Below are 26,611 nucleotides of genomic sequence, written 5' to 3'. Positions count from 1 at the left end.
CAGCATAAGAAGGGTTCTGTGTACCAGGAAATGTTCTAATCGGCTGATTGGATTGGACAGCATTGGCTTTTTATTGGTTGTAAAACTGCCCTGTGTAGGGTTATAGGTTTCTGGAAAAAAAAATAAAAAAAAGCAATTAAATGTGTGTTTTGTTTTTTTTCCCTAAAGTTTATTTCAAATTTATGTACCATCAAAGTGCTGACAAATTTTAGCAGAAAATAGACTAACACAGCAAAAATGAGGTCAAAGGGAAGAAATCAGCTAAGTACTGTAGATCAGCCATTTTTCTAGTAGCACTGAAATGGAAAGGTCCCCGAAAGCATTTTAGCAAACGTTTTATTTATTTTGCCTTTTTTTTTTTTCTCTCTCTTAGAAATTCCTGTGAAGTATTGAAAGGTTTTCTGTAACGTTTTTTACTCCTTTGAAAAGATTATGCATTGTTAGTCTTTCCCTTGGAAAGGAAGGAGTGTGCCATGCAATCGGTGGAGAAGGATTTGTGTGACTGAGCAGTCTCCACCTCACCTCCTCCTCTGTACGAAACTTCATTCTGTATCGTGCGGCATTTGTTTGCTAATCCTCCGGTTCGTGTTATTTTCTGTGCCCTGTTCGGGTTGTGTAAGTATTTTTTTTTATGTCCGACACAGTGAAAGGCGTTCGGCACGCCTGGAAAGTGAAATCCCTTATTTATCTATGGAGTAGGTAGGGCAGGGGCAGAACAGATTCTCAGCCTGTGCCGTGCCACCGGTGCAGAGTAAGGAAAAATGAATCCTAGCTATGTATACCCCGGGCTGTGTTCAGGAAAAGGACCTTGGTGTCATTGCGGGACAGCGCATTGAAATCTCCAGCGCGGTGTGCATCGGCTGTCAAAAAAAAAAAAAAAGGCAAATTGGGGGAAAAAAAAAGTGAGAGATTATTTGGAAAGGAACAGAAAACAAAACTGGGAATGTAATGAGGCCTCGGTTTCAGTCCGTGGTGTGCGGCCACATCTGGTGTGTGGTGAGCAATTCTGGCCACCGAATCTCGCCAAAATCTAGAGCAGAACTAGAAAAAGTACAGAGACAGGGGAAAGAGTCTGTTCCCTTATGAAAGAAAAGCTAAACAGGTTAGGGGCTCCTCAGCTTGCAGAGGAGGCATCTGAGAGGGCTGATATGATAGAGGTTTATGAAATTGGTGCACGGCATGGAACAGGTTAAGAAGGAAGCGTTATTTGCACTATCAGATGGGATTAGGGGGTAGGCACAAAACGAGCAGGTAGCAGATTTAAACCAAACTAACTGTGTGTTTTTTTTAATTCTGTGGAACGTGTTGCCAGAAAATCCGGTTGAGGCTCCTAGTATAAGTGAGTTTAAAAAAAGGTTTGCAGAAGTTTCAGCAAGACAGGTCCATAGATGGTAATTGGCCGGATAGACTTTTGGCTTCTCTACCTCTTAATTCTTGGGAAAAGCAACATGAAACGCGCTTTCATACTGGGATTTGCTGGATACTTTCAGGCAATCCATACTGGCTGCTGTGGAGACAGGTTTGATAGACCAGTGGTCCGATCCAGCACAGCCTTTCTTAAATTCTTATATATGGGCTCACGTTTAGGGGAGGGCCTGCAGGGACTACCAGACACAGCAAAAGCTGAGTTAAAGGTGGGGGGGAGGGGTGCACTGTTGTTTCGGTGCGATTTTGCTGAGACTCCACCTTGAACGCAGTGTTCAGCTCTGGAGACCGCATCTACAAAAGGGCATTGATAACGCGCAGGCAGTCCATAGGAGGACCACCGACATGGCGCATCGTGTTTCGGGTAGCTCCTCTCCCTCTCCCCTCCCCTCTCCTCTCCTCTCCTCCTCTCCTGCAAGGCTGTAAAATCTCTGCCCCTTGCCATGGGACGTGCCGGTTCCTGCAGAATCGCCGCGGCAGGACCAGGGAGCCAGGTCCGGTCAGATCATGGAAGGGTTGGCCGCCCCCCCATGGCCACACTTTGAACCCTTGCCACCAAAACCCCCTTTCAGGACCCCATGTATTCCCCCTCCCACCCCCCAGCATTGATCAGATGCTGGGGAGGAGAGCAGTAGCGCATGTCAACCGTCCGGGTCCGACTGCCGCTTTCGACCACGGAACACTGTATGGCCCCATAGTTGAAAGCAGGCGTCGGGCCCGGCTGGTGGAGGAGGAGAACGCGGCCCTGATGCTCAGCCGCTGTCGCCCTCCCTGCTGCGTGATCAGCACTGGCAGAGTGGAGGGATGGGGGAGAGAGGGGCAAGTGAGGATCAGAAGTGCGAGTGGCAAGGTGCTGTGGAGGGAGGAAGGAGATATTGGCAAAGAGAAGAGGGCCCAAGTGAGAGGGGATCGGAGGTTGGGTGAGTGAATCAGAATGAGTCAGAGGCTGAGTGGGGGGGGGGGGGGGGTATCAGAAGAGCAGTGGGAGGTGAATGGGGAAATTGGAAGGATTGTGGAGGGCGTTCAGAGAAAGTGAGGAGATCAGAGAGGCTTTGGGTTGTGAGTGAGGGAATTGGAAGGAGGAGTTTGGAGAGAATGAAGGGCTCCTGTTTAAACCAGCCAGACCAATCCAGACACTTGGATTATGCCCACCAACCAGCAGAGGGAGACAGAGACTAACGTGCATGTTGATGTCATTTATAAGCTGCCCCGCTGATTTAAGCCTGCTAGTATTCTGTCTCCAGCAGATGGTAGGCAGGCATCCCATGCTATGTACCTAGGTCTGGTTAGGCCAGGGAAAGAAGGATTCGACGTTGGTCCGACTTGGACAGCTCCTGAGGTGAAAGTCAAGCTCTTTCTCCCTCAGCGGAGCACTGCCTGGACCCAGGGAGCTTTCACTAAGGGGCAAGGGTCAACCTCTTTTGCCGTTAAGTTGCTTTCCCACCCCTCTCCCCAGCCCCCACAATTCTGTTTAAACAAACAAAAAAAAAACCTAGACAGGAGGCCTTAAGGCGTTTTTCTTCTGGCTGAATAGAATTTGAAAAAAAAAAAAAAGTGACCAGGAACTTTGAAAGTTTCCAGGCTGCTGTTTCTTTGTGGGGTTGCTGTTTATGAGTGGCGCAGTCCACTGATGGCTGCTGCACTCGCCGGGCCTTGTCAGCCTGTTTGTGTGCGCAGGAGTAGGAAACGGCAGTTGCTGGAATTGTTGTGCTCCTGCGGGAGCCCGCAGCAGCAGGGAAGGCAGTATAGCTCGTTCCCACCAGGGCGTTCGCTGCCTCGGTGGGGGGGGGGGGGGGGAGGCATCCATTTTGGAGGAGTGGTCAGTGAAAGTTCCCGCTATGCCTGCCTTGTTTCCTGCGGGGCTGCAGCCCACTGAAGAGGCCTCTGGAGCTGCTGCTCCTCCTTTTAAAGGGCTAACATTTTATTTTTTGCAGAACCAAGTCCTTCCTCTTGGGCCTCGGTGTCCGTGGAGTTTTTAAAAAGACTACATGAGGCATTTTGTATGGGGCAAAATTCTGTCCCAGGGCTCTCCGCAGCCATCTCTCCCTCGGGGCACTGGTGCTGGAAGGACAGGCTGCAAAAGGGAGAGAAAAGAGTTCAGATGAATCCCTTTTACACCTTACTTTCAATTCCTAAGGTCAGTAAGAGGAGGGGAAATGTGCTCTCAGAGAAGATGAAGGCTCTGCTGTGCTAAGACTTTCTTGGAGATGAGTTAATGGGGCTGATAACTTGGTTGTTGCACACTCTTTATATTGAGGAAAAGAAGGTGCTTGAGGGTTCAGAGCTTGCAAAGGACTCTTATCATGACTAGTTTGATAAAACCAGCCAAGGCCTTCCCTCTGTACAGGTCAGTGAAGGATCTTATGGATTTAGAATGAGAGTCCACAGCCTCTAACTTTAATCAGAGAAAGTTCTTCCCTAGTTTTAAATGTGCTACTTGCTAACTTCATGGAGTGCCCCCTAGTCCTTCTATTATTCGAAAGTGTAAATAACCGAGTCACATCTACTCGTTAAAGACCTCTCATGATCTTAAAGACCTCTATCATATCCCCCCTCAGCCGTCTCTTCTCCAAGCTGAACAGCTCTAACTTCTTCAGCCTTTCCTCATAGGGGAGTTTTTCCATCCCCTTTATCATTTTGGTTGCCATTCTCTGTACCTTCTCCATCGCAACTATATCGTTTTTGAGATGTGGTGACCAGAATTGTACACAGTATTCAAGGTGCGGTCTCACCATGGAGCGATACAGAGGCATTAAAACATTTTCCGTTTATTAACCATTCCCTTCCTAATAATTCCTAATTCTAATTCTGTCCAGATTACTTTGGATCAGTGGGTCCTAGATATTGTGCACAATAGCTATACTGGAGTTTGCTCATCTGATTTGGTATGCCTTCTTGACTTCCCCTTATACATCTGCTCGAAAGATAGATGCAATCAGGGTAATTCTCAATTTGCTTCTTTCCCTAGGGGTGGGAGTTTCAGTTCCTTGGGATCAATAGGGGGTCAAGGACTTTACTCCATTTATTTCATAGTGGCAAAAAAAGGAGGGATCATTTTCTCTGGTGTTGGATCTGAAAGTGGTCAATCAGACTTTGAAGGTTCCTCACCTCAGGATGGAAATTTTGAAGCTGCTTATGTTAATGGTGAGCCAGAGGAATTTCTGACTACTTTAGATTTCATAGAAGTGTATCTCCATATTCCCATAAAGAGGGAACAGCAGAAGGTTTTGTGTTTTTATTGTGCTAGGTGATCATCTTCAGTTCCAGGCTCTCCCTTTCAGATTAGCTACAGCTCCAAGAACTTTCTCCAAAGTCATGGTCATAGTGGCAGCTTTCTTATGTCAGGAAAGATACTGGAACATCCTTACCTAGACGATTGACTGAACCAGGCAAAGTCAGCCCAAGAGAGCGAGACAGCCAGAACCAGGTTGTGTGCCCCCCCCCCCCCTTCAGGAATTGGGATGGGTGATTAAACTTCACAAAGAGTAAGTTTCAACTTTCTCAGTTTCTACAGTATCTTGGAGCCCGTTTCAACACAAAATCAGGTCAGATCTAAGACAATGGATCGGGAAATTCCAGAACCAGACATGGGCATTAACTTCATCCAGGCGGTCAATATACAGTTATCTTCAATTGTTGGGCTCCATAGCCTTGGCATTTGGATCTGATTTCCTGTCTGAGGGCTTCCATGAGACTCTTACAGAGAGCATTGTTATCCAGATGGGATCCATGGTCTCATAATTACATGGTGTGTCCGATTTTTTTTCAGAGCAGGTGAAGCTCAGTTTGAATTGGTGGTTGTCAGATGAAAACTTGGAAAAGGGAGTGGACAAGTAGTCTCCCCCATAGGTAACTGTCATGACAGATGCCTACCAATTTTGGAGGGCTCCATTTCAAGGTCAGGGTCTCTGGAGCAGTATCAACTGCGATGGAGTATCAACTGTTTGGAGACAGAGCTATTTCGTTGCCCCTGATCCAGTTTATGGTAGTACTCCAGGGGCAAACAGAATTTTGTAAGACAAAATAGCAGCTGTGGCGTATGAACTGCCAAGCGGGAACAGGAGATGAAACCCATTCTGGAATGGGTAAAGAAACACAAGAGGCTTCTCTCGGCTCTTCGAATAGTGGGAGTAGAGAATGTGCAGATGGATTACCTAAGTTGCAGTGCTCTGGACATGAGGGAATGGTCCCTTTCAATGAGTGTCTTCTCTTACATCACACACCGGTGGGGGGAGCTAGTGATGGATTTGATGGCCTCCAACAAGAAAGGAAGGGTGAAGAAATTCTTCAGCAAAAGAGAGGAGAGGATCAGCAGGATTAGAAGCGCCAGTTGAACCCTGGCTGCTGGAAGAACTGCTGTATGTGATTTCTCCTTGGCTGCTAGTGGGCAGGATTATCCAAAGGATAGCCAGATATCCAGGCCTGGTGATTCTAGTAGCCTGAACTTGGCTGTGTCTGTTATGTGGATCTGGCCAAGTTGGTGGATGGGAATCCGCTAGCCTTTCCACGAGAGAAAGGGCAGTTGTCAGGTTCCAGTTCGCCACTAAGATCCGGCTCTATTTTGTCTTACGGTTTGGCCCTTGAGAGGTCGTCTTTGAGTAAGGAAGGTTGTTCTCAAGAGGTGAGTCATGCTATTTTGCAGTCTAAAAATAGTTCTACGTCTCTAGCTTATGTCAGAGTATGGAGAGGTTTTTTTTTTTTAGAACTGGTATTTCCCTGGATGTTGATATCCAAGTCCTTTTTTCTTCTTCCTGCAAAAATTGTAGGTCTCAAAAAGGGTTTGGCTCTTACCCCCTTTGGAGCACAAATCTTGGTGGGTTGGAATATTAATAATAATCCAAATTAACTGGGCACAGACTTGTCAGAAATTAGCTTTATTTTCAAAAAGTGGAAAAAAAAATCCTATTTTAATATACAAACACATGTAAAATGATAACTAATTTGCCACAGAGTTTTGAAAACATCTGTTACAGAATTTGCTGGTTCTTGCTGTAGAATCTGAAGCAAGGGCCACTGGCTCTTAAGCCATGTTTTATGGAGACTGAAGGAGCCACCCTCTAGGGAAAGGGGAGAGATGTGATGCAGACTTTAAGGAAGCATTTTCCGCAGAAGGAGAAGCTCAAAGACCAGAGGTAGTCGAGCAGAGCTGAAGGGAAGAAAGCTCGAAATTTGTGCGAGAAAACCCTTCTTCACTCAGAGGGTGGTGGGCACCTGGCACAGTCTTCCAGCAGAGGTTTCAGGAGCCAGAGCTGGCCGGATTCAAGCGGGCACGGGATAGGTTCCACTTTGTGCCTGTGGCAGAGGAGGAGAGACGGTCGCCAGTCGAGTAAGACCTGTGACGGTACAGTGGGCAGCCATCTGGTTGGACCAAATGGTTCTTTTCCGCCAACATCTCCTTGATTTCTAGCTCCATAGAACAATATACAAAATATTTTGGGTCCTGTCCTGATTACCGATAGCTGCCAGCCGCTTTTTTTTTTTATTCCTGGTTTTTCCAGATGCTTTGATCACTTGAAACCTCCAGTTAGTGAGCATTGTTGGATGAGCTTTCCTCGTTGTTGAGTGCAGGAACTGTTTGAGGGGGAAATGTTTTTAAGTACGGTAAATAAATGCAAGTACCTGGTAAATTATTTTTGCAGTCTGCCAGCTCTCAAAATTATGAAGTGTACTCCTTAATGACTGTGGGAGATTTATACTTAAGATGTTAACTAAGAATATTAATAGTAGCATAGTAATGATGGCAGAAAAGGACCAAATTATTCCATCCAGGCTGCCCAGCAGGCTTCTTATGGGAGTATTTACTGTGCCGTGTAGGTCACAGCTAGGTTTCTCCTAAAGATAGTCAGTGCAGTTACCCCCAATCCTTATGATAAGGGTAGAAATATTTACTAAGGATGTGCATTCGTTTACAAATTAATTACAATCTCCTACCCTCCCGACCCCCCCCCCCCCCCCCCCCAAAAAAAAAACCAAACAAACCAAAACTTGCCTAAAGTCCCTGGTGGTCCAGCGGGGGTCCCAGGAGCAATCTCCCCCTCTTGGGCCGTCTGCTGCCACTAATCAAAATGGCGCCGATGGCCCTTTGCCCTTACCATGTGACAGGGGCTATTGGTGCCATTGGCTGGCCCCCTGTCACATGATAGGAGCAATGGATGGCCCGCACCATTTTTTAAGATGGTGAGGCTAACTGGCCTGTAGTTTCCAGCCTCCTCTCTGCTCCCACTCTTGTGAAGCGGGACCACCACCACTCTTCTGTAATCACCCGGCACCCTTCCTGCTTACAAAGGAATCTATTGAACAGGTCCTTCAGCAGACTTGACAACACATCTCTAAATTCCCTCAGTATCCTGGGATGAACCTCATTTGACGCCATGGTCTTGTCCACTTTCAACTAGCAACGATCCTTCTCCAGGGTCGTCTTTAGTAAATACCAAAGTGAAGTGTTTGTTTAATATTTCGGCGATTTCTTCACCTTTCTCCACACAGTGCTCGTTGTCACCTATCAATTTCACTATACCACTTCTGACCTCCCTTCTTTCTCTGATATATCTAAAAATGTTTTGTCATCTCTTTACCTCTTTGGCCATCCTTTCTTCTGCTTGACTTTTTGCTTTCCTGACTTCTTTGTCTCCCTCAGTTTCACCAGGTCAAGTATGAAGGATCCTTTTTGGGATCCTTCATACTTCTTGAATGCTGTTCCTTTTTGCCTTAATTTTTTTCAGCCACCTCCTTTGAGAACCAGATCAGTTTCTTTCTCCTCTTACTCTTGTTAACTTTCCTAACACATACATTTATTGCTTTTGTAATAGCTCCTTTTAATTTAGCCCACTATTATTCCACCTCACCCATTTTCTTCCAGTTCTACTTCCAAGTACTTCCCCATTTGTGAAATTCAAAACTCGGGTCTTCGTGTGACTTCTCTGTATCCTGTTCGCGATACTGAACCATGCGGTCTGATGATCACTACCTTGCCATATCTCTCCATAGTTACTGTTGGCAGTGGTAAATCATCTTTTTCTGTTCTCCTGCCCTTAGATTGGAGTTGTACGTGGCTTTGAGAGAAATGTACGTAATTCACCAATCATTGCAATTACGTACATAATGATAAATCTTTCACAATACAGTTTGTGGAAAAGTAGTGAATGTTGGTGCACTTACTGGGGCACTTTTTTTCAGATGAATTTTTGTAAAGACTTCTCTGCATCTTTTGAGCTTTGAGGATGGCATCGTATATGGTGTGAAGAAGTTTTTGGGAATAAATAGCAATAAAAGTGAGAACTGCCCACACATATTTTACATTCAGGAAATGCGGGATGGCTATCCTTCTTTTGACCTGTTATAGCTTTTACCAGGGCTTAAAGTAGCAGCTCCTCCAAGCTAATGTTGTGATTAGCAGGATGACAATCCCTTGTGATAGGAAATGCAGGAGCCGCCAGGGTGCATGTGGTTCCTAACACTGTCCCTGCTTCATTGTGAATTCATTTGGAGCAAAGCAAACAGATGCTGGGCCTACTCTCGCCTTTTACTCCTCTTCCCACCAGCACTTCTGTTCCTGGAAAAGCGAGTCTACGAATCCACCAGCCATCTTGATTTCTAGTTGGTATAACAGGGACCTGATTGAGGAGTAAAGCATGCTGGTGACTTTCATCATTACTAAGAGCCGCCTGTCAGTTTGCTAGGAGACGCTGCTGCTTGAAATGGTCCGGATGAGAAGTTCTTACATTTTTGTGTACAAAGATAGAGGTTTCAGCAGTGCTCTCTCTTTTTCTGTCTCATTTCTTTAGCGAAATTACAATTAAACTCTGCTTAGGCACTGAGGGTTTTTTTTTTTAAACTTTATAATGATGAAATTTTTAATTATATACAAACTAAATGCATTTATATACAGAAAAAGAACAAAATATGCATTGCAGTAAAATAAGACCAATCCCATTCAGAAAAGGCAAAAAATAAGCATCATTCATAGTCTCCATAAAAAGAGAGAAACTGAAAAGGGAGGTGGCAAAAATGGGAGTGTTAAAAGAAGAAACCCCAAAATAAAACCTGGCTTAGTGTGAAAACACAGCCCCTACTATCACCGGATCTATAAAGCACTCCTGTTGAGAACCAGCGGACATTGGCGCACTTAAACCCCAAAATAAAACATGGCTTAGCGTGAAAACACAGCCCCTACTATCACCGGATCTATAAAGCACTCCTGTTGAGAACCAGCGGACATTGGCGCACTTAAACCCCAAAATAAAACATGGCTTAGCGTGAAAACACAACACCTACTATCACCGGATCTATACAGCACTCCCGTTGAGAACCAGCGGACATTGGCACACTTTTGGATTCTAAGGAGGACCTGATTTTGGGAAGAAAAAAAATCATAATTATCGCGATCTCTGACAATACACTTAAAAGGATAACGTAAAACAAAGGAATAAGCCCATGGAGGTGGGTTTACAGCGTAAGGCAATAAAGTTTTTCCTCCTTTCCTGCGTTGTCTGAGTGAAATCTGGGAAAATATGAATTGTTTGCCCCCCCTCCCCCAAAAAGGAGGATAAGGTTCTAAAAAAAAAAAAAATCCTGCTCATTACTTCGCTAACAAGACAAATCAATTTCTCCCAAATTGTTGATGGTTTTTCATTCGGCATTGAACCGAGCTTGTATATTCCTAAACTCTCTTCATCCCAGAACACCTTTTTTTTTTTTTTTTTTTTTTTTAACAGACTTTTTTTAAACCATAAAAATTAGAAGATTGCTTAAGTAACGACTACTTGATCATAACCTTTTGTACCTTCAGCTTATCTCCGGTGAGGACAGGACAGTATCGCTAGACAATATACAGTGTCTCAATTGAACCCATCTAAAACGATGGCTACTGTGTAAATCAAATTCTTTTTGCAAATCAGTATCTTCATTGTCTTCCTGCAAAATAAATGACCTGTATTCCAGACACCCTTCTTCTTCTACCATAGTCTGCAATCTCTATCCACTTTAAACTTATTAAACCAAATAGACATCTTTGTCGATGGAAAACGAAGGAATACATGATTTTTTTTTTAATATCCAAGTCCCTGAAGCCTCTGCTGCTTGTATCACCAATACACTATCACATTTTTTTTTAATAGAAAACACATACCTGGACACAGATAAGTATTAGGTCTGCTATGGCTTCTTCAAGCAATAACAAATGGGGTTTCTCACCTTGATCCAAATCCTGAAATCAAAATAACTACCTTGTCTTAGAATGAAGACCAGATGATGGTGGAAATAGAGAAAAAGCTGGAAAATTCACCCTTCCTATTTACTTCAAACACTGTTTTATCAAATCTGACATTTTTACTGTCTTGCATGCAAAGAAAACTGAAGGGATTGCTTAAAACAATGTGGCTATCCCATAAACGGGGGTTTGTTTAGAGCTGAGCATACAGGAGCATCGGTTTCTTGTCTCGTTCTGTTTAGTTGCTTCGTTCCTTTCACTGCCGGGTTCCTCGCATACTTCGGGTTTGGGGGGTCAACTAATTGCTTCTGTGTCCTGAATTTGGTAATCCCCGTTCATTGGATGCATTTAAGGAGCTTGACTAGTTCACCTTTACAAGTAATTAACTGCAGACCCCCTGCTCTCCCGCACTTCCGCCACCGCGGCAGGGAGCACGGAATTAAACTGTCGTGGTCGTTCTCTGCTGCCTGGGGACGTGGATGGTGAGTGTGCGAGGGGGGGGGGATCAGACCTCGCATCCTCACTCCTTTCCTCAACTCCCTCTGGTCGTAATCCGCCCTCCCCTGGCCCTGCTCCCCTCCTCCCTTCTACAACAGCACAGATCGTGAAGATCCCTCTTCTCCAAAAAGGGGAAAGAATTATCTGGACAAACCAGAAATGTGATAAAAATACTTTCATTTTTGTTCAGTAAAATACAAATGGTCATAATTCTATATGCAAATGTATGCAGGTGTCACACAATTGCTGCAGGATTTTCTATTTTTGATGCATATTCTACCCTTGAGCTGCTGCAGGAAAGTAGGGACTTTGACTAACACTATTAAGTCAGAGTTCATGTCCTTACATAAAAGCAGAATTTCTACTTTTAAAATGCTTTCCTGCAGGTACTCGACACTGAAATAATTTCTCGGTTCTGTGTCTGCAGGTCTGCGCCATGTAGGCTGTAGTGCCACCTGCTGGCGTGGCAGACCAGCCATGATCCTCCATGAGGCTGCCTCCTTCCCTTGACCCCCTTGACCTCCTCGATCCGAGTTCCTTCCTAGCAATACTGCAGGCCCATGGTTCCTAAACCTGTTCTGAGGGTTTTCAGATGCACGAGAGAGATTTGCATGTTGCTGCCTCTATTGCTTGTTCACTGCAGATATCCTGCACAGCTGACTGGCTCGGGGGGGGGGGGGTCTCCCAAGGCAGGTTTAGGAACCACTGCTGTAGGTATAAGAAGACAGAGAGAGAAATCCTGAGACGTTAAGAGTATGAACATAAATCCATACTGCACTTGTAACCCATCCCCGAGTTCTTATACCAGGACTGGTGTGAGACTAACAGAGAGTTATAGCAGGAGAGAGATTCCTGTTCTTTTATGTCTGTAGAATGTAAGCAGGCCTTCAGCAGTGCCCTGCTCAGATAGGTTCAATGGGATTTACAGATTTCTCTTTCCAAATGCAGCAGAATGATAGCAGTAAGTAAAGGTGACAGCCTTACTGATCTCAAGTACACATGCAGGCACTCTATTATAGATTTAACTGAGTTCTTAACAAACAATTTTTTTATCCATCTGGCAATGGATATTTTAGAAACTCGCAAAAAAGTTCTGCATATTTTTTTTTTTAATATGCTGTGGTGATGAAATTTGCATGCAGCCTTTTTTTAATGATAACATTTTTTCAGTTGATGGTGTTTCATGCATTAATCTTCTTTATAGCTCTTTGCTGGGCCTATTTTAACTTTTTCAAATAAACACATTTATGTAGCGAGAGGAACATTGCAGAGATCTTTCTGGTTCCCAGCTTATATCCTTAGCTCTCCGGTGTTTGTCTGGTGTAGGATGGAGGCAGACTCGTTATGCTCTGTGAGAAGAGAGTGGACTGCAGTGAAAGGGAATCAGATTCCCAGAGGTGGCTGTACTCATAGCCAAACACAATTTAAAGTTTCCTTTCCTGTCTACTAGCTGGCTTCAGTGTGTGGTTTAATATTTGTACGGGAGGGAATGTCATTTTGGCAAGAAGGCGAGTGCCAATCAGATTTTCAGATGTAAGGCTTAAGCCCTTTTCATCCAAGATCCTTTGGTTTTACATGGGAGTCCATTTCCCAGTCTTGCTTTTCACTTCCTTTCTTTCTGTGCTGCCTCTTTCACTCTGTGATCAGTACATAAATGTTACTTGTTTAAGAGATGAGCTCCTAGGCACTGGGGCCTGATGAGCACCTGAGCTTTTTATACAGCCCTGGTGTAGACTGCAAAATTGCATTGATTTGCGGTGCAGTAACGCAGCGGCTGCAGTTTTGGCCAGTCGTCAGCAGCACTGGGGAGTGGTCAGAAAGGGACCATGTGCCTGTTTTTGGCAAAAAGTTTCATATTGGCAGCACAGTGGACGTGCCAGAGAGTGGTAAATTGAAAATTGATTAAAAAACAAAACAACAAACAGTTGGATAAAAATGGCCAGATGTACGGCAAATACACTTTAATTAAAAAAAATAAATCTAAATTTATGTAATTCACATGTAGAGATCAAGGGCCAAACACTTTATTGGACAAGAAGAGCCAGCACCTAGCAAACAAGAAAGAGACCCGGGGGTCACAGTCTTTGATGACCTCAGTAGCCAGTTCCTATGACAGAGCAGTTGGAACAACCTAAGGGTATACTTGGGGGGCATAGATGCCTGCGCTGTGGGTGCAGGGGGTGCTTCCACACCCACAATATTGGGCAAACGTCTTTAGTCTGTTCGGGGGGGGGGGGGGGGGGGGCAATTTGTATTGAGCTTAGCAGCCCCAATCATTTTGAAAAGTTGGCTCCTGTGCTTAGGTGCATAAAGAGAACTATTGCTGGTAGAAAGGGGATGTAATGTTACCTCTCTCAAGGTCTTTGAGACCCCACCTTGAGTACAATGCTTAGTTCTCAAGACCACATCTACACAAAAACATAAAGGCAACTGGGAGGGCAACCAAAATGTTGCATGGCCTGCACTGTAAGCCATACAGAGAGAGATCAAAGGAGCTACAGATGTAGACTTGAGAACAGCTGCCCATGGTGAATATGCAGGAGAGAGTTTCATGCAGATCTACCTCAAGCATATTCAGTGTGCATAGCCTGAAAACCTGATGGGCTAGGTGTCCTGAGGCCTGGGTTGAGAACCCCCTGCTCTAGGACATAAGACTTGCTATACTGGGTCAGAGCAAAGGTCCATTAAGCCCAGTATCCTGTTTCCAACAGTGACCAAGCCAGGTCACAAGTACCTGGCAGGCTCCCAGAAGGTCGCTGGATTCCATGCTCCTTATCCCAGTTTTAAGCAGTGGATTTCTCCACGTCCACCTTAATAATGGTTTATGGACTTTGTTATGGGAACTAGTCCAAACCTGTTCAGAGTAGTTAAATCACAAGCAGACTGTGATAAATTGCAGGAAGACCTTGTGAGACTGGAAAATTGGGCATCAAAATGGCAGATGAAATTTAATGTGGATAAGTGCAAGGTGTTACATATAGGAAAAAATAACCCATGCTATAGTTACACAATGTTAGGTTCCATATTAGGTGCTACCATCCAAGAAAGAGATCTAGGTTTCATAGTGGATAATACATTGAAATAGTCGGTTCAGTGTGCTGCGGCAGTCAAAAAAGCAAACAGAATGTTAGGAATTATTAGGAAGGGAATGGTGAATAAAACGAAAAATGTCATAATGCCTCTGTATCGCTCCATGGTGAGACCGCACCTTGAATACTGTGTACAATTCTGGTCGCCGCATCTCAAAAAAGATATAATTGCGATGGAGAAGGTACAGAGAAGGGCTACCAAAATGTTAAGGGGAATTGAACAGCTTCCCTATGAGGAAAGACTAAAGAGGTTAGGACTTTTCAGCTTGGAGAAGAGACGACTGAGAGGGGATATGATAGAGGTGTTCAAAATCATGAGAGGTCTAGAACGGGTAGATTTGAATCGGTTATTTACTCTTTCGGATAATAGACTAGGGGGCACTCCATGAAGTTAGTATGTGGCACATTTAAAACTAATCGGAGAAAGTTCTTTTTTACTCAACGCACAATTAAACTCTGGAATTTGTTGCCAGAGGATGTGGTTAGTGCAGTTAGTGTAGCTGTGTTTAAAAAAGGATTGAATAAGTTCTTGGAGGAGAAGTCCATTACCTGCTATTAATTAAGTTGACTTAGAAAATAGCCACCGCTATTACTAGCATCGGATCTTCTTGGTGTTGGATAATTGCCAGGTTCTTGTGGCCTGGTTTGGCCTCTGTTGGAAACAGGATGCTGGGCTTGATGGACCCTTGGTCTGACCCAGTATGGCATGTTCTTATGTTCTTAAACATAGGCACACTAACAACGTTCGCCACGTCCTTTGGCATTGAATTCCAGAGTTCGTTCATTCACTTGAGTAAAAAAAAACCAAAAACATTTAAAACTAATAGGAGAAAATATATCACCTAGTAAATTCATTGAATGTCCCCTAGTCATTGTACAACCATTTCACGTTAACCAGTTTCACCCCACTCATTGTTTTATAGACCTCTATCATATCATATAAAGAGAGGGTGAATGTGACACAAACACTTGAATATCTGGCAGACTTCAGGGAAGTACAAGAGAGAAGCATTTTTCATAGAATGAAGGGGTCATCTTATGAAGCTGAAGGGAGGGAGGCTCAAAAGGAGCATGAGAGAATGCTTTTTGGCTGAGGGATGGTGGGCATCTGGAAGAGGCTTCCCGCAGAGGCTAGAGCAGCCAAAACAGTGGGAAAATGTGGGCATGTGTGGGTTAGACGCAAAGGGACTTCAGTGGAGCAGGGAGCGAGAAGACCCTAGGTTGAGTAAAACAGGTCGCAGCTCAGTAGGCCACACAAGTTGACAGACAAGGTGGACAAAATATTGCTTTTTTGCAGACGTGGTCCGTTTTTGTGTGTCGTGGTAGAAAACTGAAATGTATTATCCACACAGAAATAGCATACCACAATACAAAGGTATGAAAAAAGAGGGAGAGGATAATCCAGAAAGTAACAGGATAACCCAGTTTTCCGTTGTATTTTGAGAGATGTCAGCTAAACTATTTTTTTCTGTCTTAGTTCAGGAACTGGTAGTTCTGGCCTTCTAGAGCTGCAAATGGATCTGGTTTTCATGATCTGCACAATAAAATATTCCTGAGATATTTGAATGCATTTAACCTAAGAATTGGTTTATTTGCGTATTTTGGTCCTTCTGGAAACCAAGGAGGATAACTTGGCAACAACTCTGCGCAGCCGCGTATATGGCTGTGCGGAGAAATACAACAGCACATATCAGTTATGTGCAGAATATAAAATAAGCATATATCCACCACTAATATATGCATGTATATGTGCTTACATGTAAATATATGTAACGCATTGAAAGTGTATTTCAATCTGTTGAATGCACGTACTTTTTCCTACCTATTTTATAAACGTACGCTCATATATTTTACATGCGAAAAAAAATGGACCTGCGCAAAACCCTGTTTTACACGTGTAGACTGGTGTATTTTAAAACTTGCGTACATAATGGAAAGCACCACTTTTTCCGATTTCCCCCCCCCCCGTAGTCTTTCTCCAGATCACAGAGACCCTCCTGAACTACCCAGAGTTCATCCCGACCTCTCATCCAGCCAACAGCAGTTGCACTAGATAATTATCAGGCGCAAAATTGCACAAACAAGCTTCCTAATGTACTCCCTTAAATCTCTTATGAAATAGCAACTTACGCACGTTTCTCTTGGCCCTGCTCTGGAATGCCTCGTTTTTATGTATGTCGATGTGCATGGGAAAGCGAAAAATCCATGCTGATGTTTATAAAATAGCGTGTATGCGAGTAGAGGCTCCTTGTGCGCGTATATGCTCATTTTTACATACATAGCTCTTTGACTGTTGAGGGCCAGCATTTTGCAAGCCTGCATTTGGCATTTTACTAGGTTTGTGATCAGTAAGATGGGACGCGCAGCCCGTAGTGGCATTCGTCATTAGCGACTGCAGAAGTGTGGAGTTTCATGTTGGCATTAGTAAAAATGTTTGCTATCTTAATGGCTTTTTACTAGCATTAATGTAATGTGGTTGCCATGTTAGCCTGCTTGAACTTCCTAGCATTAATGCTAATTTGAGGGATATGACACTAATTTTTTTTTTCTTCAAGAAAGGAACCCCCGCCCCCCGAGTTGGCATCACGTAGCAGAGTTATGACAGCTGCAAGCTTTAAGCTGTGGTTTCCAAACCTATCCTGCTGACCCCCTGCAGCGAGTCCTCTGAATATCCCCAATGAAAAGGCATGAAACACATTTGCATGTATTGGAGAACCCACTATATATGCAAAACGGTCTCATGCATATATTCATTGTTGGCACCCAACCTGACACCAGGATTGTTGAGTTAGCAAAGAGATTGTCAGTCATTCACCTGATTGGGATCTTACCTGGGGTCCTCCAGAACTCCCCACTGGGGCCCTTTTTGCACCTTCAGAACATGATGGAGCAGGAACTTAAATCTTATTAGTAAAAGATTAGTTGAGTGAAGCTCTTTGAGATTCAGCATATCGCTAATGTGACACTTAAACTGCTTCAGAAATATACATTTTAGCTTTGTACTTGTGTTGAAAATCATGCTTGGTAATTTGTAACACTTTCCGATACCGACATGATATCTTTGAGTGTCTGTATATAAAAACCATTGAATAAATAAAAAATGTGAACGCTTGTGCTGTGGTTCCTAGAACTGGACAGAGACTTGTAGGGCTACCTTTTCAAGACCAATAAATCTGAGCTGGATGTGAACTGGTGACCCAGAAGTGAGAGGCTTATGTAGCACTGTGACAATTCCCAGGAGCCAGACCAGTCTTGAAGAGTTAGGACTTCCTAGAAAATGCTTGTTCGTAAACCTACTGCAACACGAGACTAAATGCTCAGTTCCAGGATTTGCATGCCGCAGGTCCATGGTAAGCAGAGAAAAGGGTACGTGCCCTGGCCTGCTGGCAGCATGGCTGGACAGTTGGGTGGTGGTAGAAATTTTGTGTCGCCTTTCTCCTTCTTATTGTGAGCTCTTGAAGCCTTCAACCTGGATGGACCATGAACTGGTTTCACAGGATCTTGGTTTTGGCCCCTTCAGAACTGAAGTTATATCTCAAAGGTGCAACATGACAATGACTGATGCACATGACTTGTATGGCAGCGTCGTACGTCACAGCTTTGTTTTGATGGAGCGTGCCGTTGGAGGTCTGCTGTTTCAGTGATTTCTAGAGCTCTGCTTCCTCACCGACCTTTCACGTTAGTTCTGCCCTACGCTGTGTGCTGCATTCTTACGTGCAACTGAGAAAAGGAGACTAGAAGTGTAACTGGAGGGGCATTGATGAACGTGATCGCCCAGCTCCAGGATGATCCGATACGAAATAAACTGTTTTGTAGTTGATGACCACGTGATTCCTTAATTCTTCCCCATATGCATAATCAAACTGCCATCCCTAGCAGTGATAGCTTATTCCTTTTAAGGAATGTGTGGTTTAGTGGTAGAAATGTTAAATTTAGTCTTAAGTGAACTGGTGACCCCGAGGTGAAAGGCTTATGGAGCAGTGTGACTTGTTCAGCTCGAGCCCTGAGATTGTCGAGTCAGATTCTATTGAATGTTCCGACATTCACAATCATCCTGCCCTACCTCGAAGTTTAAAGGAAATTCAAGAACATGTTAAAGACCTTTTTGTTTTACCAGGCCTTTCCGATTAGTACGTGATTGGATAATACAAAAAAAAAAAAAAAAAAAGGAAAAATCGGTTTCCATCAAAACGGCACTTGTGGCCGAGGAGCCTCATAGTTTAAGATCAGTTTCTGTATAAGTCACGGTATTGTGAAGGTCGTGTGATAGGAGTTGGTAATTACACTATATAAAAGTACTTTCTTGGTAAGATAGGCCTATCAATTAGTCTGTGCGATGTTTTTCGTTTCATGTATAATGGAATTTGAATGTTTTTATTGTTAATCACTTAAATCATGATTTGCAGTGGCGTCTTGAAGACCAGAATTAGAGAAAAGTGAGATCTTCCTTTTTATTTTTGTTGCCGTCTCTCTGCCCCGACCCCACCAGAGGGAGATGCCTTGGCAAAAAGATCCCCTTGATGGCTTCATTGGAGTCTCATTTCTTGGCAGGGGCTACCACAGTAATGTCATAAGAACATAAGAAAATGCCATACTGGGTCAGACCAAGGGGTCCATCAAGCCCAGCATCCTGTTTCCAACAGTGGCCAATCCAGGACATAAGAACCTGGCAAGTACCCAAAAACTAAGTCTATTCCATGTTACCATTGCTAATGGCAGTGGCTATTCTCTAAGTGAACTTAATAGCAGGTAATGGACTTCTCCTCCAAGAACTTATACAATCCTTTTTTAAACACAGCTATATTAACTGCACTAACCACATCCTCCGGCAACAAATTCCAGAGTCTAATTGTGCGTTGAGTAAAAAAGAACTTTCTCCGATTAGTTTTAAATGTGCCCCATGCTAACTTCATGGAGTGCCCCCTAGTCTTTCTACTATCCGAAAGAGTAAATAACCGATTCACATCTACTCGTTCTAGACCTCTCATGATTTTAAACACCTCTATCATATCCCCCCCTCAGCTGTCTCTTCTCCAAGCTGAAAAGTCCTAACCTCGTTAGTCTTTCCTCATAGGGAAGCTGTTCCATTCCTCTTATCATTTTGGTAGCCCTTCTCTGTACCTTCTCCATCGCAATTATATCTTTTTTGAGATGCGGCGACCAGAATTGTACACAGTATTCAAGGTGCGGTCTCACCATGGAGCGATACAGAGGCATTATGACATTTTCGATTTTATTCACCATTCCCTTTCTAATAATTCCCAACATTCTGTTTGCTTTTTTGACTGCCGCAGCACACTGTATCGACGATTTCAATGTGTTATCCACATGTTTATTAACTCCTTCAAAAAAGTGAAGCAGATTTGTGAGGCAAGACTTGCCTTGGGTAAAGCCATGCTGACTTTGTTCCATTAAACCATGTCTTTCTATATGTTCTGTGATTTTGATGTTTAGAACACTTTCCACTATTTTCCCTGGCACTGAAGTCAGGCTAACCGGTCTGTAGTTTCCCGGATCGCCCCTGGAGCCATTTTTTAAATATTGGGGTTACATTTGCTATCCTCCAGTCTTCAGGTACAATGGATGATTTTAATGATAGGTTACAAATTTTTACTAATAGGTCTGAAATTTCATTTTTTAGTTTCTTCAGAATTCTGGGGTGTATACCATCCGGTCCAGGTGATTTACTACTCTTCAGTTTGTCAATCAGGCCTACCACATCTTCTAGGTTCACCGTGATTTGATTCAGTCCATCTGAATCATTACCCATGAAAACCTTCTCCATTACGGGTACCTCCCCAACATCCTCTTCAGTAAATACCGAAGAAAAGAAATCATTTAATCTTTCCACGATGGCCTTATCTTCTCTAAGTGCCCCTTTAACCCCTCGATCATCTAATGGTCCAACTGACTCCCTCACAGGCTTTCTGCTTTGGATATATTTTAAAAAGTTTTTACTGTGAGTTTTTGCCTCTACAGCCAACTTCTTTTCAAATTCTCTCTTAGCCTGCCTTATCAATGTCTTACATTTAACTTGCCAACGTTTATGCTTTATCCTATTTTCTTCTGTTGGTTCCTTCTTCCAATTTTTGAATGAAGATCTTTTGGCTAAAATAGCTTCTTTCACCTCCCCTTTTAACCATGCCGGTAATCGTTTTGCCTTCTTTCCACCTTTTTAATGTGTGGAATACATCTAGGCTGTACTTCTAGAATGGTATTCTTTAACAATGACCACGCCTCTTGGACATTTTTTACTTTTGTAGCTGCTCCTTTCAGTTTTTTTCTAACAATTTTTCTCATTTTATCAAAGTTTCCCTTTTGAAAGTTTAGCATGAGAGCCTTGGATTTGCACACTGTTACTCTTCCAGGCATTAACTCAAATTTGATCATATTATGATCACTATTGCCAAGCGGCCCCACTACAGTTACCTCTCTCACCAAGTCCTTTGCTCCACTGAGAATTAGATCTAAAATTGCTTCCTCTCTCGTCGGTTCCTGAACCAATTGCTCCATAAAGCTATCATTTATTCCATCCAGGAACGTTATCTCTCTAGCGTGACCCGATGATACATTTACCCAGTCAATATTGGGGTAATTGAAGTGTCCCATTATTTCTGCACTACCAATTTGGTTAGCTTCCCTAATTTCTCTTACCATTTCACTGTCCGTCTCACCATCTTGTCCACGCTCTTCCCTCTCTCCCTCTGCCCGAGTGCATCACCTCCGTGACATGTCTAGGACTAAGGGACTGAGGAGCTCGGCTGCTATTCTTTACTACCACCGTAATGTCCACTCTCTTCCCTCTCTCCCTCTACCCGAGTGCATCACCTCCGTGACATGTCTAGGACTAAGGGACCGAGGAGCTCGGCTGCTATTCTTTACTACCACAGTAATGTCCACTCTCTTCCCTCTCTCCCTCTACCCGAGTGCATCACCTCCGTGACATGTCTAGGACTAAGGGACCGAGGAGCTCGGCTGCTATTCTTTTCTATCAGAGGTTCCGAAACCCATCCTGGAGGGGACCCCCAGCCAGTCAGGTTTCCGGGAGATCCGCCATGAATATGCACGGGAGAGATCTGCATGCGCTGCCTCCATTGTATGTCAATCTATCTCGTGCATATTCATGGCGGATCTCCTGAAAACAAGACCCCGTAGGTGCTCACTCCTGCTCTGGTGTCTAAAATGTTCTTCAGTGCTGAACCCCAGTTTTGCTTGCTCCTTTGTATTGTGCGTGCATTTGCTCCCTTCAGGTCCGTCCGCGTCAGGATTCGAGGAGTTTTGTTTAGTCTCTCCTAGGGTCGATAGTAATTTTGACAATGAAAAAGCAGGGGATCGGGATGGATGAGGTGTGTGTGTGTGATTTAAAGGCTAAGAAGCTCAGGGGAGAGAGGTGTGTGTGGTGGGGAAGGGGGGAGTGCAGCAGATCCTGTGGACGTAGATAGCCGGTGCATAGCTTGGTGAAGAGAGGCTGCTTTGGTGGTGGACCTCCGTTTTTTGGTGCCTTTAAAGGTGTGAAGCCTTTTTTTCCCCACCAGTAGAGAGTGAACCCCGTACGAGATGAGGCGGGGGGGGGGGGGGGGGGAAGGTCAGGTCCCGAGCATGAGCCCTAATGTTGAACTTGCACCGTCCGAGACTGGAAGTTGACTCGCTTTTAAAACCTGACCCTTCAGGGCAGCGATCCCTAATGCCTGGCACATGGCCTCTGCTTGATCTGTGCCTGTTTGCCCTGTGTTATCTGGGCAGTGCCAGCTGTTGTTCAGAAGTTTTGCTTTCACTTTCATTTTGTTAAATGCCTCACTAGAGATGCAAAGATCTCCCAAAGCGTATTCGATGAAAACCCCTTCACCGGTGCTCTCAGTGCAGGCTAGTCTTGTAAGTAATTTACTAAAGGGGGTTGTGATTTTGGAAGCGGCAGGTTGTTTTAAGTATACATCCCCCCTCTCATTTCATCTACATTTTGTTTTTGGAAATGCAGAATATGCATTAAGAAATGCGCTCCAGCGGTCTTGGTAACTTGGATGCTGGTGTTGCTGCATGAACGCTGTCGCTGCTCCCTTCCATGAATTGGCGATTTCTATCGTTGGGCAAATGTGAAAGTATTGTTCCAAAATGTACAGAAAAGGAGAGCCGGCCGCCATTTGTGTTCGCTGGTCAGAAGTTTATTTTGTTAAGCAGGGGTGGAAATATGTTTAGAAAATTTTAGTTAAACACGCGCAGAAAAGTAAAATTAATATTTCGGAAAAATATGTAAGTCCCATCATACTAAGCATTTCCAGTCTTAAAGCCTTCATTGCTTTTTATTTACTCATCGGACCAAAATTCAGTAATTTTTTTTGTGATTTTTTTTTTTTTTTTTTGCAAATAAAATAAGAAGAAACAAACACTCTTCCTTGTCCTTCTTTTTGATATAAGAATCCCAGCAGGCCCGACACGTGCCATGTTTCACGGTAATACCTCTGCATCAGGGGATTATCTAAAGTCACACCGATATGTTTATATAAAGCTCCAACTGTTGGATTTTGGATCGATGATTGATTAAATAAAAAGCAATGAAGGTTTTAAGACTGGGAATGCTTGGTATGATGGGACTTACATATTTTCCCTAAATTAATTTTATTTTTCTGTGCGTGTTTAGCGATAATTCCTGGGTGACTCTCTTGCATGCTATTTAGAAAATTTCAGTGCCAGCCGAAAAATTTAAGGCAGCTGTTGCTATTTTGCTTGTTTTTATTTGACTTTTTTTTCTTATTTTAATTTTTGGCTTGTTTTATTGTGTTATAATTTTTTCTTTTCCTTTTTGTTTTTTTGTGGGGGGGGGTTTGCCTTTCTGAAGCTTTGGCACCAGGTGACATGGCTCCTGGGATGTTTCATCTTTGTCTGTGGGGGTGGAAGGGTGTTTCAAAATTTGAATAAATCATGAATGGTGTATATTTAGCCGTGTTTATCATATAGAGTTATTCATGTTTGCAGGTGTATTGTAATTTTCAGAATTATACTTGTTTTTCATCTGTGTGTGGGGGGCTTAGTTAGAAATCTATTTGGGTTTCTCCTTTAATGAAACCACTGAGAGACTGGGATACTCGCAGAGATCCATAGAGCGCAGTGCACTATTGTCTGGAAGAACTGTGCCAGTTTTTTGTTTTTTAACCAGGACTATCTTTGCAAGCTCTCTGTTAGATTAAAATGCAAGTAGTTAAGGCAGGGGACAATTGCCTGAACCAGAAGAAATATCTTTGACACGTGTTATCGTTGTCTTTTCAGGGAGAAAAAAATGAAAGTTCAAGATATAAAGAATAATATCAAAGAAGCTATAGAGGTAAGAACAGTAATTAAGGGTTTGATTTCTCTTTCCCCCCCCCCCCCCCCTCTTTCTCTCAGCTTTGCTGACCTGCATTCATTTGCTTAACGATCAATACTGAACCAGCATTTTAGCTCCTGGCAGGATTTGGACCAGCCTGGTGGCTCGGTAGCAGACTTGGGTTCTTTTTCTGTATCTGACTTCTGCTTTTTGAGGCTGAGGATGCTGTGGTGGCCTTGTTCACGGCCACATTGGGGAGCTGGAGGGGTGGAGGATCGAAGGAAGAGCCTCTCTACTAACAGCACATGTGTGCCAGGCCCGGAGGGAGCTGCAGCCTGGGCATCCTAGCTGAGGACTGGCACCGCAGTGGGGGAGGGGAAAGGAGCCTGGGTGGTTGAGAATGAGGACTCTGGCACCGTAGCCCAGTGGAAGCTGCTTCCGATTGAACTGAAAGCCTAAAAGAGCAGGAGAGAAACCGCAGGGACAGAAAAATGTTTTTTATGATCCACAGCAGGTTTTCATGCACGATCTCTTGTGTCCAATGATCCAACATCCAGAAAAGCTGCTTCCATCGCTCCTAGGACGAATGCTTTCTGCTGCTTACCCTAATGTTCCTCACGGTTTCCAGTCTGAAGGAAGTGCGATTTTTTAGACAGCAAAAAGGGACAGTAGCAGAGCTTCTGTTTAACTGAAGTAATTTCCTGTGCCAAGTCAAAAAGCACTTAAGTATAGTCCATGCTTAGCTTCGGAGATGCAACTTGTCCTACAATGTGCTTGGAATGAGCTTCTACCAAGCTCTAGAACAGGTGACATTAGTGAGTCAAAATCTAACCACGCTCACTTCCTTTCCTGTTCCTCAGAATTGAAATCCTTCCTTACACGCGCTGCTGCCCCCATCTTTCCAGTTCTGCTGCTGCTTTTCTCGTGTTTTGTTCTAGTTATTTTTCTCATTTCTTTTCATCTTTTTCTTCTTCGACAAAGTTTTGTGTTGTGTATTCTTCAGTTGGCAATTCGTGTGAGCTTGGAGAAGGTAAGACAATTTCTGTTGAGCCTTTAGCTTTGAGGTTCATGTGGGTGTCCAAGCATTTGAAACGTCCTTTGAAAGACCTGGCAGTGCCATGAGACATCAGTTGGTTCTCATAGGGATGAGGCGAGCCTTGGGCTGTTATAAACTCAAGGTCTTGACCTGGGAGCTTTGTGTTTTGGGTGGTGGTCTCTTCAGCCCTCAGGGTTCGTGAGCTTCGTGCTTTAATGACTTATCAGCTTTATCCCATGATTTTACCTTGAAGAGCTGGTGCTTTTTCAATTGATAAGCAGGGCTGAATTAGCCATGATCTGTGGATGATGATATCGGGTGGCACTGAACGGATCTGTCTTTCTAAGTTGGTAGAGCTTTGAGCTCTATTGAGCATGTGTGGGCATTGTCCCAGAGTCTCCTCTGTCTGTGTTTGTCCATGCTTTGCATGAACAGCTACTTCGTTTCTGTAAACCTTTCTTCTCCTTAGATTTCTCACGTCACGTGACTCACAACAGCATTTTTCAATGCTAATAATAAAGAGAAGAGAAAGGCGAAAGGGAAGTCTGAATAGGAACACCTAATTGAAAAAAAAAAAATTCCCTCATGGCCTCAAAAAAAACAACAGCAGCTTCAAAAGTATGCTCAGATGATGTCCATTATAGATGGGCATGACTGCTACTACATCTGCTTAGGCCCGGACCATGACCAGCTCATCTGTCAAGCGTGTGGGAGAATGTCACTGAGGGCCCAGTGCTCCAGAGCAGCTAAGATAGCAAGCTTATGAATCAAAGAGCAGCTAAGATAGCAAGCTTATGAATCAAAATGCAGGGCGCTTCTATTTCAGGAGCCACAATTTCTATTCCTCTTGAAGTGGAAGTAAGTCCTCGGGTGTAAGTTCGCTGCACCAACATAACCCAGACTGGATGGCCCAAGAAACTTTGCCTCCATGGCGCAGGTAAATGGAGTCGGTTGTAAGGCCTATGAAAGCCAAGTACCGAGACTTCTCAGCACATTTGACGTGTTCCGCATCGGTGCAGTCTAAGAAACAAAAACAATCTCCGCAGCGTTGGAGCACATCAGAGTTGTCGAAGCACTCTGCCCCTATGGCTTCCAAACCACAAACTGTGTCAAAGCAGTCAATTCTCAGCACGTTGGAACAGTCGATACTTGAAGCATCCAAAGTATGGCACATCGGAGCTCTTGACTCATGATGCATCAGAATGCACGGCGCACTGGAGCACTTGATTTACAAATCATTGGAGCGCCCAACACATGGCGCACTGAGGTGATCAACGCAGAAGTGTCTGCGTAACATGTGCCAAAGATCTCCAAAGCAAAGCAAAAACATATAAAGCAATGCCGATGCATGCTGCGTCGAAGTATACCTCACAGCACAAACCTCAGAAAAGGCTGCAGTTCCAGCTCTAGAATATCCAAGGCTACAATTCCTACTAGTTGTGTTAATGAACCGGACCTTCCTCCATTTTCATCCTGTTCTTCTGCATCCAGGGGATCCAAAAAAGGCAAATATTACGTTCCAGTGCTACCTGTTCACACCAAAGAGTGATACACACAGGAAATGTTGAGAGTGGCATTACCAACACAAAAATACACAACTCCTGCTGTTTCATTGGTCAGAATCAGGCTACAATCTCCAGCCCCTATAACCAGGTCTGTCTTCAGGCTCCAGGTCGTATATGTTTGATTCTTCCATTACCATATCAACCGCCATCTTTGGAACTTGAATCCTTTCTCATTTCCGAAGATGATGCTCCTCCACTAAAGCTGGGACAGAGATCCCAACGGGCAATGGAACCAAAAACTTATGTTACAGAATTTTTTTTTATTTTTTTTTTATTAATTTTAACATGATTACAAAGCATGACATCTTTGTACAGAAAAAGAAAAGAAACTAAATATAGTATTGCATCCATATAAGAAACATATATATTATTTCAGACCACAAATCAGACTAGTGTGGAGGAGGACTAATTGAGGAGCACACCAAAGGAAAATAAAATAAATAAATAAATAAAGGAAACAACTTAACGTGTATACTGCCCTTATTATTTACC

At 43.7% G+C, this 26,611-nt stretch overlaps 1 protein-coding gene across 3 annotated transcripts in view; it reads left to right on the top strand.

The window, feature by feature from the left end:
- Nucleotides 1-26,611, top strand: part of GNAS (GNAS complex locus) — a 290,919-nt gene that overhangs the window by 125,238 nt on the left and 139,070 nt on the right. For all 3 annotated transcript variants that reach the window (XM_029611104.1, XM_029611105.1, XM_029611106.1), the window contains exon 3: nt 23,482-23,536. In XM_029611104.1, coding sequence (XP_029466964.1) covers nt 23,482-23,536 — 55 coding nt within the window. The remainder of the gene's footprint in view (nt 1-23,481; nt 23,537-26,611) is intronic.

The sequence above is a fragment of the Rhinatrema bivittatum genome, chromosome 8, assembly GCF_901001135.1.
Source record: "Rhinatrema bivittatum chromosome 8, aRhiBiv1.1, whole genome shotgun sequence".
NCBI lineage: Eukaryota > Metazoa > Chordata > Amphibia > Gymnophiona > Rhinatrematidae > Rhinatrema > Rhinatrema bivittatum.
Note: the sequence above shows the minus strand (reverse complement) of the source record. Positions and strands in the feature narration are given on the sequence as shown.